Raw genomic sequence first — 13879 nt, forward strand, 5'->3', positions numbered from 1 at the left:
AATGATTCAAATCAATATAAAAATTGAGTTGTGTGCCCGAGTCCTCTCTAAAACAGAGAACTCTCTTGACTACCCAACTACTTTAAGGCGTTGCATGAGTTTACTGGGTCCAAAAAAATGGATTTTGTTTATTGTCTTAATAAATTTTAAAACACTTCTAGAGTATTGTTTAAAATTTTCAAGTTCATCCAAGTAATAGTTTCGGAGATACAGCCTTGAGAACTTGTGCGTTCGAGGCTAGCTGGACTAAGTACGTCGACTTAAAACGCTTTTATCTCGAAAATATGTTTTTGAAGTCGGCAAGATTTCTTGAGAACTACTCAGCCGACCTTCATTTTTTTCTTTGATATACAATCCTTAAAGACTTGGACGAAGGTTTCTTTTCGATCACAACTATTTGAAAAAAAAAAATGTCTCGGAATTTTTTTATGTTAAAATTTCGGCCAAAAAGCCAATTTTCAATTTTTTTTCCTTCGTCCATGTTCATAGTTAAGGTTTTAACTAAAAAAAAGTCTTTTTCACTTTAGATGATGCTGTAAGGGTCAACGGAAATGACGTCGCAATGACCGACTTTAAAATATTTTTTTCCAAAAATTTCAGAATTTTTTTGTTAATAGTATATGTTAATTGTTAATAGTATATGTTTATTGTAAATAGTATATGTTTGTAACAATAAAAAAATTCTAGTAAAGTATTTCATTTTTATATGAAAATAAATGATGAAAAAAGGCCCGAGGAAACCCATGTAACCCCTTAAAGATCAAAACCGTCTGTCACCATCAGTCAAGAACAACTTTTGTTTGAAAAACATTTTCTTAAAGTATTCAAAATATTAAAAAGTGCAATTTAAAAAAAAAAATCAAAAAAGTTGTTGTTGTAACCCCTGCTACTATTCAAGCCAATGCTTTTGCCTTGCTTTCATTACTCTTTCTCAGGCTTGTGCTGTTTGCCCCAAAGACACTCGCGCCAAATCAATGAAAGCTGCTAACGCACAAGCATTTTATTGCATATTATTATTATATGTATATTTAATATGTTCATTTCTTTTATCCCTTCAATGGCCGCACTTTATTTGAATGCCCGCCCTGCCGCCTGGTTGCAATCTTCACACTTCACTGCAAGTGTTGAAGTTCACTTCCTTCTTTTTCCACTTGAGTCGCCAAATTTTGTTGTTGTGCAGTGAAATGTTTGCTGAAGAGCCGCCGCACAGCGCATACTACCATATTATGTGTGTGACTGTATGTATGTTTGTATGTCCGTTTGTATTTTGTATGGCCGTCAATTGTAATGTGCAACATCCGTTGCGGCTGCTGTGGCTTACAGTTGACTTAACAAGCTTTACTTCCTACTAGCAATATGCTTGAAGTTTAAGCACATACTAAGTAGGCATATATGGTACATACACGTATATATGTTTATTTATGTATTGGTGTGCGTGTGTGCGCCACCATCTTTGCTAGGCTCGTTTTAATTAACTCGATTTCTCACTTGAGTGGGTCAATTTCTTTCAGCAATTCAATGCAAGTTAAGTTAGGCAGCGCGCACACACATACATATATGTATGTATGTATAATTGCAACTCATGAACTCATAAACGAGTGCATGCGTGTTCTATTGCGTCGCTTATACTATGTGTTAATATTTATACGCCTTTAACACCATTTTAAATTGATTAATTGTCTAAATTGGCAGGCGCTGAAAATTGGTACTCAAAGTAATTTATGATTTTCATAAATTTCGAAAACTTAACCGTTATGCTGCCATGTAGACACATACATACCTAGTTATGTATGTATATATGTAAATTTATTGGCTGTGAATTGCTTGCGTAGAAAATTAAGGCAATTTAGTCGTTGTGCAACTATTTAGGTACTCGGGCATATAAATTAATTTATATACTACATGTTTTTGGAAGAGAAGTTATCATAAATAAAATTTTCAAAAATCTAAATTTCATTAGGGTTATATTCAAAAATCATATACGAATAAAAATTTTATTCACAAATGAAAGGAAAAGCTGGCCAAACTGATCCTTTATGCGCTTTAATGGGTATCCGACGTTTCCTTCTGGTTGTTACAAAAATCGTGGTTAACTTAAGGGAACATGGATTTACGGGTTCAAAAAAAAATCGAGCTTTTTATTGTCTTATTAAATTCCATAACACCTTTATAATAGAGTCCTAAATTTTCAATTTCATCCGAGTAATAGTCTCGGAGATACAGTCTTGCGGACCTGAGCGCTCGAGGCTAGCTAGGCTTGGTGCGCCGTCTTTAAACGCGTTTTTCTCGAAACTGTGCTTTCGAAGTCGGTTGCCAAGACTTCTCGAGAAATGCTCGACCAATCTTCATGAAAATTTACAGAGGTCTTTGAGATACAAATCCTAAGACTTGGACGAAAGATTTTTTTCGATTACAACTATTTGAAAAAAAAATTGTCGCGAACTTTTCTTTGAAATTTTCATTTTTTGTTTTTTGTAAAAATGTCTGCCAAAAATCCGATTTTCAGTTTTTCGTTTTCTTCGTCCAAGATCTAAGTTATTATTTGTTTTTAGATGATCCCTTACAAGATCCAGTTATCCTTACGAGGAAACCCATGTAACCCCTAATAAAAAATATTTTACTTCACAGTTATTTTATTGAAAAAATTCAGCAAACGACTGCTTAAGCGGGTATTCTACTCTAGAATTTTGAATTATTTAAAGTTTAGACCCTTAAGAACATATCCTCCAAAAGATTTTTAAAAATTAAAATTATTTTAAGAGCTGCAATTACTTTAATGACGCAGTACCTAGCCCGGTTCGACCGTATCGAATTTTTTAAACGCGTTTTTCTCGAAACTACTTTTTTCCACACGGTACCGGCATTATCTCAAGTTCTATACAACCGATTTACTTGAAATTTTGTGTGAACCTTCTTTATATAATCCTTTAGCGTTCCTACTAGCATCGTGTCAAAATTTTTGTTTTTAATATTAAAAAAAAATTAAAAATTATTAAAAATGATTTTTGTTTTCAGGCAATCGCCATTTAAAAAAAAAACATCGTGTTCCCTGAGGTAGGGACTCTAACAGCATCCTTACTGATTAAGAATTTCATTTGATTTTTTTTTTTTCAGACCACCAGCAGAGTCAGGATCAATGTCACCAGGATGCGCCATTTTTTTACACCTGTCTCTCCCCCCTCTCTAATTATTTTAATTTTTAATATTTTTTTGTAAAATTTTTTTTTCTGTATTCTTAAGATATCAATAAAAACACCATAAAAAATGGATAGTAAAAATATTTTTTGGTTTTTTTTAAATAAAATTCAAAAAACTGCCCAAAATTTGATTTCTAGATTAGAATACCCTCTTAAAACATTTATAAAAAAATAAATAAAGTGAATCGGAAATAACGCAAAATCTCCATGCAAATTTTAAAGTATGCTCACACACCGTCGGAAAATGTTTATCTCACAAGAAAAACGAATTATATTGATAACATACAAATAAGTTTTGATTATTCCGACGGCAGCCAATGATGTAACCTCTTAAAAGGTAACTAAGAACTAATTAAGAATGATTAAATAGAAAAAGTTCCAAAATATCGCGAAAAAAATATTAGATAAAATTTTAAAGGAAATCTATTGATATCTTGTATAAACCTACTAAAAATACAGTATATTGCGGCAGGATAACATAAAATCTCAAATAGTTTTTTTTTATAGTAGGAGGAAGCGAAGTGCGGGCCTTTAATCCGCTAAACCTAACCTACATATGTACTTCCGTCTCATGTCTCTTCCACGGGACCACTAGACAAAGTATTATTTCATGGCAGCGAAATAGATATCTGAAAGGATCTATGGAAATTTTCTACAATGCTTTTGCTCAACATAAAGTTTTAAAAAATATATAATGCCAAGTTAAAAATCTAATGGTTGTTAAAGCTTCGAAATGAGTTGTTGAGTTTACAGGCCATATACCGGAAGAAGTAAAAATTTTATGAAACAGCTGAGAAAACACTATTATTTCAACAATATGCTTGTTCGCGTCTAGCGTCGGTTTAATTTTGCTTTCTGTTAGTGTTTATTTCGGATATTTGACTATATATTCACTTTAAAATCTGACAACTTCAATATAAATCAACTGAGAACAGCTTTTTCTTTCACTTTCACGTTAAATAAAAATAATCTTAGAAAACGGCGCCGAAAGACAACTAACCTGATTAGATGGTTACTGGTTGGCACTAAGAACACTGTCACCCAACTTATATAAAAAAAATTGCATACTAAAACTACAAGTTTATTTATGATATGGAATATGTTCACGCAATATTCAACTGCCAACGAAGGCAATAGGAAGACACAGAACACATTACTGACATACTCGTATAAGAACGACTACAAAAAATCGATAGCAGTGAATGGTGTTTCTAAGATTTTAAATGCTTTTCTTAATATACCACTGTGGGCAAGTTTTTTTATTTCAAATTTCACGCGAAAACCTATTCGACGTAATATTTTTTATCTAGCTACTCCGGAATTGACTTTAACAACTGTTTCGAAGATTGGAAAAAATATTGATACAAGTGTGTTCTGGTCAAGTGGGATTACTTTGAGGGAGACGACATAGATTTTAGAGAAAAGAAATAAGAAATTTAAAATAATGAACAAAGTCTTATTATTTTTTTGCCCATAGTCGTATTAAATTTTTCTAAAATTTTAATCGACAAACATTAATATTTCCAAAATTAAAATTCCAAAAGAATTAACATTTTCTAACATTTCCAAAACTTATTTGAAAATATATTTAGATTTTCCGAAAAAAATTACATAAAAAAAGAATTAAAGAAAATACGTACAAAATAAACCATATTTAGCGGCTGCCTTGTTGTAATTGCTGCTTGTTGTTGCCAAACACTTCAAACTTGTTGCAAAATTGTTCAGAAATAGTTCGTTCTTTATTAAATACTAATTCAAACTTTTTCAAAATATCAGTTTTTTTTTCAAATTAAAGCTTTGCAGCGCTTTATCACTTTTTCTTTATGTAAATGAACTTGTCGCGCACTAAAAAACACTTTAAGTCTCTATTGTAATATTTTTTTTTTTTAACAAAAACACGCAAATGTTTCTTCAGTGTCTTTTTTATGCGCTTTCAAGAAGCGACGAGCAAAATTGCACGAATGACAAAAAGACGAAAAGCGTTGGACGATAAACGCGTAAAATGGAACGTCATCACTCAGCCGACGACCGTAACGAAATGAAGCGAAACGGGCAAGTGTGTCCTTAGAAAAATGCCACAAGGAGCGTGCGACGACAAGAAGCCAACGCCAAGAGGGTAATAATGTCTATGTGCGCTGTGGTGGCGCTGCTGGTGGTTGCTGGCAATTGGAATACAAAAATAAACAAGACACAACAACAACAGCGGTATTGAAGTGAGTAAACAACAACAACAACAATAATGGCAGAAGCAATAAGAATAACAAGCATCACACAAAAGCACAAGCAATTGGACTGTGAAAGGAGCAAAAATTGACGAAAGAGAGCACAAGGATGCACAGCGCGCTGCTGGTGAGTGTATGGGTGCGTGTGTGTAAGGATATGCACAACGGTGTTGTTTTGTGTGCTCAGGTAAGCATTTTATGTGGGCAGCAGATGAGTTCACTAACGCTGATAAACTACCCTTAAAAAATTGCTTGCGCTCGACAAAAAAGTGTAAGAGTGAAAGAGATGAGAGAGCGAGTAGCGAACAGCGAAAAGGACCATGCTTCGTTGGTTATTTGCATGACATTTGTTGTGTATTTAAGGATTAACTGCCTCAATGGCTGCGTAGAGGCGCAGAGTGCACACAAATGGGTGGGGAGAGAGGCTGAATGTGACTGCGAGAGAGCAAGTCGAAGTGAGTATACATGAGCGCAATGAAATGCCTTAATGATGTTGTTGATTAAGTTAAAACAAAGAACATGCTTATTGAGTTGGAAATTTAGTTGTAATAATGTTGTTCCTAATGAGCTGCAGGGTTGCCAGATTGTGTTTGCACTCAAGTTCGTCGCATCATAATGAAGTTCAGACGCTTAAAAGGCACACACGTCACCAAGTGTCTTAAATTGACCAGAGAGAGAGAGAGAGAAAGAGAAGGAGAAAGAGAGTGTGTGAGCGGTGTGGAGAGAGCGCGAGTGCGGGGCGTGGAGGGGCACTAGCGTTGAGACAACATTGAGGGTGCACAAAATGTCGAATTGGAATGAAGTGTGCATACACTTTGAAATCCCGCCCATAAAATATTTATAAAGTCACAAACACACACACTCACACACAGAGGCAGCGACACAAGCGAATGACGGTAAATTGCGCACTGCACAGCTGTAGCATGTTTGCTCGAGTGCTTAGTTGTTGCGCTTGTTGTTGTTATGGCTGCTATTTTTTTGTGTGTTGACTAAAAAGACAGCAGAACTCAGCGGCAACCGAGCATATTGCTTCTCATTTATTAAACATAAACTCCTACAAGGTGCCCATATACATATGTATATTTATTATGAGCCACAATCAACAGCAGCTACATGGATATGGTAGATATAGGCAACCCTGACAAGTTGTGTGGGCCCGAACCCTTGCTTATATACGGAAAAAATATGGCAGCTGCTTGGCAGTTCACCTTTTGCCCCTCCAACACTTTATTTGGCGCAGCGGAGTTGATTTTCGGGGCAGCTGCCGAGCAGCAAGCGTCGCCTACACAACTGGCTTGCTCCTACCATCACACCCTATATGTATGTATATGTGTGGGCGCGCTCGCCTTTTCAGCAGTAACCACCTACCATTCCGCGTATGGGTGTATGTGGAGACACTTTCATTAGTGCTATAGTAAATAATAAATAGTATATACCTCTACACACACATATACACACACCAGCGCTCTTAGCTTAGCTGTCATTTCATTGCTCGTCCTTTTTGCTTGTCATTGTGCGCCAAGTGGCTATGGCTGTAGACGGCGGCGCGCTGTTTTAGCATTCCCTGTGTATATATATGGTAGCTGCCCACTTGATTGCGCTTCTCAGCTTTTGCCGTCGTGGCGAGCTTGGCTGTTGAAATGGCGTCACCTTAGGCTACTTTCATTTTTTTCTTATTTTTTTTTATTTTATTTTAAATTTTATTTTTATTTTCTCTCTTTTGCTGGCAACGTCATGCTTGCCTTTTTAACAACTCACTTTTGAGACCATTTCGTCGGCAGCCGCCATAGTTCGTTGTTGGGACGCCTCTAAGCTTGCGCTTGAATGTGACTTATTGCGTTAGGGGGTTAATTCGGACATCAGATGCAGTAGAAAAATGATTTTTTGAATTTCAAAAAACAAGTTTTTGGTTTATAGATCCTGTCTGCTTATTTGAGTTTCCTTTTTATTTGTTCGATAAAGCTGTCTTATATAAAATATCTAGGAGTTTTCAGGCAAAACACGATAAACAAACATTTTCACTTTCGCAAAACCGCATATTTATGGGATATTTGGCGAAGTTATGGCATTGACTATTATTACGATCGCCGTACCGAGTGCCTTAGAGGATGGAGCCATCTGTAAAAGTTTACGCAAGTCCGGAAAGTTCTCTGAGCGCCATATACGTGAGAGTGACCCGAAACGATTCTTTTACATTACGCCGCAAGCAGTTCACGGCGTCCGATCTTAGACCAAGTAACCTCTGGATAGCCAAAGGACATCCCTTTTAGGGCGAGCTAAAGTGAGAAGGCGAACCATCCCTCCCCAGGCTTGTGCGCTGGGTTTAGGACCCGTCACGTAAAAAACACTACCAATGAAAAGGAAATAACCGCGTAAACGGTGTCTGCACCCGTAAGTACCGAGGCCTCATTAAAAAACTGAGAGTTTCGTCCTAATTCCAGCAGTCTGGAAGAGTGTTTGATGCACTTAAACCACCTTCGGGTTTATTTTTGTGTAAAATTTATTAGCCTCACTCCGAAAGATATAAAAGTTGAGTTATATTTTAATTTAGATGGGGTTACCGTTAGTTAAAAATAGTTAAATTTCGTTAGGCACCAAAAAATTTCACGAAACTGATAAAATGATACAGGTGCAGTGAACAGGGAAAAAATTAAACGATGAAAATATTGCTACCGTTCAGGCAAGTGTTGCTGAAGGCCGCAATTTGTCGATTCCAAGCCGTTCTCAAGAATTAAGACTGTCTCAAACACAAACAAGCACATTACGAGAACGGTTTCCTATGAAATTGTTCTCACTCAGGAACTGAAGCCATTGGACTACCGTGAACATCGTAAATTTGCTGATTTTGACTTGGAACAACGTGAAAACGATAACGATTTTGTAAGAAAATTATCTTTTTGATGCTCATATTCATCTGATTGGTGCGGTTGGTAAATTAACAAAACTGTCGATTCCGGAGCGAAGAAAATCCACAAGTTATTCATGAACAACACTTACATGCAACTAAATTCACAGTTTGATGGGGTTTTTGGTCTGGTGGAATCATTGGTCCGTATTTCTTTCGAATTTAAGTTGGTGCCACCCTTACTGTCCACGGAGAGCGGTAAAGATCGATGATGACCAACTTTTTATGGCTGCAATTGGAAAAAGTTGATCTTGACAACATCTGGTTCGTACAAGACGGGGTTACAAGCCACACAGCACGTGCAACAACCGAGTTGTTGCGTGAAAAATTTGGAGATTCGATTATTTCAAGAAATTATGACATTGAATGGCCTCCAAGAAGTTGTGATTTAACACCATTAGACTACTTCTTCTGGGGTTATTTGAAGTCCTTGGTCCTTAGCAATTTTCGGCTTGAATTCATACTTTCTGTCAACGATCTTTCAGTGTAGGCGGTTTGCTCCAAGTGGAACAAAGTTAATATTTCAAGAATAGTCTCAAGGTTTTATATAATCGCTAAAATAATTTATTCGAAACTCGAATTTTTTCACGCATCTCATTCGCGAGGACTCGATATCTGATTTCATTTTCAATTAAGTTAAAAAAAATGATCAGCATCACATCGGCAATGAGTGTAGTTTCTAATTTCTAAAAAAACATGGTATTAGGATTAAATATCTACAATCTATTGACCTCTGCATTGGGAAGATTTGCATATTCTTCCTTTATTGTAACAAATCATCCAATCATGTGTGGCGTTAACTTAATTTACATTGAGACTTGCTATTCAAATGTGTTATTTAAGCAAATTGTTCATTTGGCGGCATTGTGCCATTACTAGGCTTCAGCTTGCAAATAAAAATATGTGTAAATACGTATAAGTATGTATGTATGCATATGTATATTTACATAAAATTACATTGCTTGTCACTTTGTCTTGTCACTTTTAATGTAGACATAACCTTTGGAACCACTGGCGTAGCTATGAAATTTTTGCGCTCGTTTGGAGGCCGGGAAACGAATATGACTGTTCTGAAGCGTGACTGCCAAACGGTTTGTTTTAGATTTAAAAATTGTCTACGAAGCGAAAAAAATATGTTAGACATCTTTCCTTCGCGCATCTGTAAGGTATAATAGTAAATCATTTGGAATATATATCTTAAGCTTTCTTGCTTGAGGTTAGCACTTTAAGATAAATCTTGTATAAATATGTATGTCTTAGTTTTCCAATAAAAAAATAGTTCTGACATCAAGAAGTGTTTGGATCAGAGTTACCAGGACTTTATGTAGTCGAAGCAACCATTCAAAATTCCTAAATTCCTTAGTTGTCAAATTCCGTAAAGGGCTTAAAACATCGAAAACAATCAAAAAATCACCAAAATGATTTTAGAATGAATGGATTGAAGTTGTTGTCAAATACTTTTCCCTATTCTCAGAACTTCAAAAATGCTCGTAGAAATTAAACCGCCTAGGCCTATCTCTCGTGTGGCCACAAATTATCCCATTTGGAATACCCGTCGGTGGTGATCCTCACAACTCCCAGACATGGGTAAAAAAAATCGTCTCATATCGACAAAACGCCTAGAGCCTGCCACAAATTTATCGAAGCATTTCGAGATGCTTCAACCTTATTCTGGCGAAAATTGGAAGCGAGAGTGCCTTGAACTTTCTACTTCATCTTCCATCTTGAAGCTTTGCCAAGTTGCCTCCACCGAAATCTTTGGACTCACCGCGTGAAAGCCAGTGGGACAGTGCCCAGTTATGAATGCACTAAGACAGGGGAACCCCTGCTCGTTCGTATCTTCATAAAATTTGGGAAGAAGTGTCTTTTTTTGCAAACTTACGACACGACGTGGCGACCATAAATAATTTGACTACTGAAAAATCCTGTTAAAGAGATGGTTTTGAATGTATTTTTGAACCGTTTCGAGTCAATTGACGACAATAGACGTGAATCACTATGCGCATTAAAGGCTATTTCGGAAACTGATTTCAAAAACTGTTTCCGGGATTGGAAAACACGTTGGCAGAAGTGAATTTGGTCCAATGGGGATGACTTCGAGGGGGACGATATAGTTTTTGAAGAATAAATTAAGAATTTTAAAATTATGAACAAAGTTTTACTATTTTATATCGCATTGGATTGTATTTTCGGTATCGCAGGAAAAGGAAAGTTCACTACTTTCATCCATACATTTAGATTAGCGGTGGAATAATTACGAACTCCTGTGAAGGAAGCGCACTTTAAATGACTGCATGAAGTTCAACCACTTTTTATAAAGTATATGCATAAGTATGTATGTACACTCATATACAAATATAAGTGGGTTTTCATGTAAATATGCATATACATATGTATGTATTTATGTATGTAAAGGATATTTGCTAATAGGGTATGTCCTTTTCTATGAATACGTTAGGTTCCAGCAAGCTTCCGTGTATATTTGCTTTAGTAAGCAGTAGTATACACAAAGCTTTTGTGCGGCATATATAACTCATATAAATATGTACATTTACTTGTATAAATATACCACTTGAAAGTATATAGCCAGATGCATACCTATCCATATATGCTCGTGCATACATTTGTAAGCGTTTGAATTTACAATTGTGTATGCATTCATCAGTGGTTCTAATTTGCTTTTAAGTACACAGAACAACACACATACACACATATATTGACATATAGCATTTAGCAATGACATACACACATACATACACATGCGCATAACTCGTTTGTGTAATCCTTTTGTGCTTTTGCCTACAACAAAATGACGCGCAAATGGCAACGAACTGGACATCAAATGTTGCAAACAACCAAATGCCAGTCACTGTTTGCTCGGTTTATACACAACAACAACAACAACATTAACAGCAACAATGATATTAGCAAAACACTTTGCAGCAACAACAATATTATACATATCGTTTTAATGCTTTAATGACATGACTATTTCGTAGATGACTAGATCTATGTACACACATGCATACAAATATATATGCACATGTACTTACAAATGCATAGATACATACATATATGCATGTATGTAAATGCACTGGCGCTCTTGAATGTTTTTTGCCACTTTTTAACAACTATGAAAATGAAAAATGAACAGTTCACTTTTTATGCAAATTGACATGACTTTTTGCCAGCCATTAAAAATGGCATGCCAATGTAAACGGTATACATATGTATATGTACATATACATACATTTGTATATGCATGGAATAAGATGGTTGGATAAAAGTATATTTTTTGGTACGCAAGTATATTAGTTCTGCTTTCTCCAGAATGGATAAGGAGGCGAAGTAAATAAGTATGGTAGTGGACGAGGGCAAGACGAAATATCTCCTGTCATCAAACAAAGAGTCGTCGCACTCGCGACTAAGCTCTCACGTCACTGTTGACAGTCATAACTTCGAAGTCATAGATACTTTTGTCTATCTTGGAACCGTCAGTCTCGAAATCCAACGCAGAAAAACTCTTGCCAACAGGTGCTTCCTCGGACTGAGTAAGCAATTGTGAAGTAAAGTCCTCTCGCGAAGAACAAATACCAAATTTTATAAGTCATTCATCATACAAGCCCTGCTATACGGTTCTAGAAAAAGGTTCTGCGGAAGATTTATGGTCCTTTGCGTATTGCCAACGGTGAATACCGCAGTCGATGAAGTGATGGGCTGTACGAGATATACGACAACATTGCCTTTGTTCAACAAATTAAAAGACAGTAGCTACGCTGGCTAGGTATGAAAGTATTCGACGCAGTACTCGCCGGCGGAAACAGAGGAAGACCTCCACTCCGTTGGAGAGATCAGGTGGAGAAGGATCAGGCTGCGAAAAAATTTGGTGAATAAACAAGTAAAAAAACATTATTATAGCTTAGAAAGGTACAAAAAAATCCTTATTTTGAGTTTGATAAGGTCAGTTACCTTGGTTCGATTTTAGTGACTCCGATTTATGAGCATCTTCTTGGAAAGAAAAGGATGTGTGCAAGATTTCAGTCAGTCAATCCGACTGTATGTAAATACGCGTACTAGTCTGTTATCTTATTTTTCCCCGATGAGCTGCTAAGTTCTCGAAACCGCCGATATCGGACTACTATAGAATATATGCAGATATGGTATCTGTCAACAAACTGACAGCACTTCCAAGCCTGTTTTTTGTGGAAGATACCTCAATCGGAGTGGCAAAAGAGTTTCGAGAATTAGTTCAAAGGAATGTAAATGCGTATATGTAGATCTTAAGGGAGAATGTTCTGAAAAAAGATTTTCGCGTTTGGGTCAAGTCTTAAAAACTTGGGAGCGCATACTTTCAGACATCCCACCGAACTAGCGGGAATTAGAAATTAAAATTTGTATTGGGTTCTAATCGTTTTGTTAATTTATAAATACGAACGCAGGAGTTCTTCTTTTTTATGGCTTCACAAAGTCTACGTGCGATCTTTGATCAGCCATCTAACCTAACCTAACTTAAGCCTCGTATGCTTTTCATGCGATAACTCATTACTTTTCATTCGCAGACCAACGATTTCTTTTCACAGCCAGTTTTCTAACCATAGGAATTTTAATGATAATATGATAAATGAAATAAAGTCAAAATTAAATTCAAAGAAAACGGCCACTCAGGAAATAAATAATAGATGATAAGCAGATTACAATTTGGTTACCAATAAAGGTACAAGGTGCAAATAAGTTCTCGGTGTTTTTTTTTAATTCAATTTTATTGTAAGGAAATGATTGCAAATAAATTATTCGAAGTATTGCCCATCGCCAGAATCAAGCTATTTTTCGATCATCTTGAACATGAAATCGTTTCTGAGCAAGACCATGTGCCATCGATCGGAACAAATATGGTAATAATAGGACAGTGCAATATCTGCGGAATATAGCGTGTAGGGTAGGGCTTCCCGTTTAAACGTTTTGTGATAAGTTTTAACAGGTTTGGAAACGTGAAGCCGGGCGTTGTCATGCAGTAGGCGGGTGACTCCCAATGCTGAGCAAGCGCTTTCTTTCCTCATCGAGCATCGTCTCCAACTAACTGTCTGGAAAGGTTTTTGACCTACATACCTACACTCAGACGGCAATCAATATCGAAATTAAAACCAATCACGGCAAGTTGTTTCGCTGAGGACAGCACTTCGGTAGACTTGCTGGAGTTCCCGATGTTCTTCAGCCGCAAAAGATGTGTAAATAAAATCAACGATCTCCGCATAAGAAAAATAGCCTTATTCCACACGCAAGCGAATCGGTTATTGATAAATGGATGAAATCGGCGCTCTACGTTTAGCTTTCTGTTATAATTGGTTACTTAAAAAGCAATCAGAATGATATTGAAAGGAAGAGGAGTAGAAGGCTACTCAAATGTAAAAGGTATACATACAAACATATATTCAAAATATACATAAAACGTACTACTCCTTAGATTTCAAAAAAGTAGTATGCAAATCCACACCTTAAGCGATTTGCAAAACGAAATCCCACTAATACTTCGGTATGAGCTGAGCAAAATGAAAATT

The 13879-nt window shown here is 36.3% G+C and overlaps 1 protein-coding gene across 2 annotated transcripts in view; it reads right to left on the reverse strand.

Annotated features, from left to right (window-relative positions):
• LOC105224410 (fez family zinc finger protein erm) overlaps positions 1–13879 on the reverse strand; it is a 68159-nt gene that overhangs the window by 3901 nt on the left and 50379 nt on the right. Inside the window, exon 1 of one of the 2 annotated variants that reach the window (XM_019989590.3) lies at positions 4838–5269. The exons of the other annotated variant lie outside the window; for it this stretch is intronic. Within the exon in view, the coding sequence (XP_019845149.2) occupies positions 4838–4849 (12 nt within the window). The 5' untranslated portion in view covers positions 4850–5269. Of the gene's footprint in view, positions 1–4837; positions 5270–13879 lie in introns of those variants that run through there. 2 annotated transcript variants of the gene reach the window in all.

This window comes from Bactrocera dorsalis, chromosome 1 (assembly GCF_023373825.1).
Source record: "Bactrocera dorsalis isolate Fly_Bdor chromosome 1, ASM2337382v1, whole genome shotgun sequence".
Taxonomy (NCBI): Eukaryota; Metazoa; Arthropoda; class Insecta; order Diptera; family Tephritidae; genus Bactrocera; species Bactrocera dorsalis.